At 58.2% G+C, this 1,977-nt stretch overlaps 1 protein-coding gene across 2 annotated transcripts in view; it reads right to left on the bottom strand.

The window, feature by feature from the left end:
• CHRND (cholinergic receptor, nicotinic, delta (muscle)) overlaps positions 1–1,415 on the bottom strand; it is a 10,673-nt gene extending 9,258 nt beyond the window's left edge. Inside the window, exons 1-4 of one of the 2 annotated variants that reach the window (XM_006866749.1) lie at positions 1,347–1,415; positions 1,038–1,183; positions 675–719; positions 124–233 (exon numbers count right to left, since the gene is read on the bottom strand). In XM_006866749.1, coding sequence (XP_006866811.1) covers positions 124–233; positions 675–719; positions 1,038–1,183; positions 1,347–1,398 — 353 coding nt within the window. In that variant the 5' untranslated portion in view covers positions 1,399–1,415. The remainder of the gene's footprint in view (positions 1–123; positions 234–674; positions 720–1,037; positions 1,184–1,346) is intronic. The other variant, XM_006866750.1, reaches the window with a different exon arrangement.
• Between the last annotated feature and the right edge of the window lie 562 nt (positions 1,416–1,977).

Genomic DNA, 1,977 nt, shown 5'->3' with positions numbered 1-1,977 from the left:
GTCAGGGCTGTGGGGGCAGGGGGAGGCTGGGAGGAAGGGCAGTCAGGGCTGGGGGCGTAGGGGTAGGCTGGGAGGCTTAAGGAAAGGTAGTGGAATGATGGGAAGGGAGGACATTGGCCCAACTTATTCTCCAGCACAATCTCTGGGAGCCACAGCATATCAGAAGGCAAGCGCAGGACACTGATGTTCCCAAACTCCTCTGCGTTCCACTGCAGTCGACTGTCTGTCCAGCCCTGGAACCCCAAATAAATGTCAGCAGGGCTTCTGCTGTGTGCAGGCATCCCACTTTGCCCTGCCCCTCCTCGTCCCCAGGGCAGCCTGGACAAGCCTGGGGGAGGCAGGCACAGTGGGGATGCAGCTCTCTCTTGCACAGCTATACCACTAAGGGTGCCCCACTGTGTCTGCAGGTTGGTTTTACTGAGAACTGCTGACTGACTGCTGGCAAAAGAGTCTGCTGATCAGTTCAGGATGCTGGGATGGCTGGCCCTAGATGAAGGGTCCTAAGTGGCTGAAACAGGCCATTGGGACTGATGGTTGCATCGGGTAGGGAGGACAGCTGGACTCGAGGATTCTCTGTTGGCAGCAGTCAGTTCCCCCTGGCCGGGTGCCCCTGTGGAGGTGGGCACAGGGGAGCAGGGCTCCATACCCCACCCTTGCTTTTTACATCTCCTTACGTGCTCGATCCATACATTGGTGGTGAGGGTCTCTTCAACTTCTTTCTGTAACCAGATGAGAGGGTCATCTTCCAGGGGTCTTCACTGCACACCATGACTGGATACCTATTCCCACTGGCACCAGGGGAAACCATGGCAACCAAGCCTACCAGACCCCTGCCTGTGGGTGCACTGACCAGTGAGCAGGAAGGGCAAGTGGCCTCCGAAACCTGTCCTGGTGTGGTATGGGGGACGCCCAGTTTTACTGGCACAGTGGGCATGTTTCCCAGCTCTGGGGGCTGGTGAGACTCTGTGACCATGCCAGTCCTGGAGCCAGCAAGCTTTGAGGGTCCCTCCCCACCCCGCCTCAGGAGGGGCTCTCACCAGGGAGATGAGGTTGGAGAGGGTGAGAGTCAGCGAGATGTTCACACTTTCCTCCACGTGCGCCACAGGTCGGAGCTCCTTGTTGTAGGCTTTTTCCTTGAACAGGTACCGGATCAGCCGCTCCTCCTCGTTCAGGCTCCAGCTGCCTGGGAGGACAGGGACCAGTCGCTGGGTAGGGGTCCAGGAAGGGAGCTGCCCTGAGCTTCTGCTAGGGTCTGACCTGTCATAGGGAATGGCGCAGGCAGGGCTGGGAGAGGGGGCCCTGTGGGGGGCATGAGGGCCCCCAGGGCGGGTGATACTCAATCTTACTACACACTCCCAGGGTGACAAGCAGCCCCAGCGTCAACACCAGCTTCTCCATCCTGTCCCTCTGACTGGGGCCTGTCCCTCTCATCCTGTCCTTTGGGGTTGGGAAATGTGGGTGGGAGGAAGAGGGGACAGGTGCAAGTGGGGGTGGAATCAAGGAAAGAGGCCACCGGAAATGCAATCTGATACCTCTAGGCTTAAGTCTGGGGAAGAGCATCCAAGGCAGGTGACTTGGGGGTGGGGACAGGGACTGGCCAGCCAGCCAGGAAGCCAAGATCCCCGGCTAGGACTCCCCACAGCTTGTGGTGGGGGTAGGGCTGGATGGAGCCACCTAACAGACACTAGGGGCATTGTGGTCAGCTCTGAGTGGGGGTGGGGTGATAGGAAGGCCAGCTGCTACCATATCTTAGTTTCTGCAGACAGCTGTGCTCAGATGGGGGGCTTGGCAGCCCCTCTTCAGCCTCCTTGGGACTCCTGCCAACTGTTTTCAGAACTACACTTGGCCTGGGCCCCTCCCCAGAGACTTAATGTCCACCCTACTGAGTTCCCATCCCAAGAAAACTTCAGAGTTTTCTCCATTCATCATAAATAATGTTTATTAAAGCAGCTGTCCTGGTGTGGTGCTGTAGGATGA

This window comes from Chrysochloris asiatica, unplaced genomic scaffold (assembly GCF_000296735.1).
Source record: "Chrysochloris asiatica unplaced genomic scaffold, ChrAsi1.0 scaffold00096, whole genome shotgun sequence".
NCBI lineage: Eukaryota > Metazoa > Chordata > Mammalia > Afrosoricida > Chrysochloridae > Chrysochloris > Chrysochloris asiatica.
This window is presented reverse-complemented; position numbering and strand designations above follow the sequence as displayed.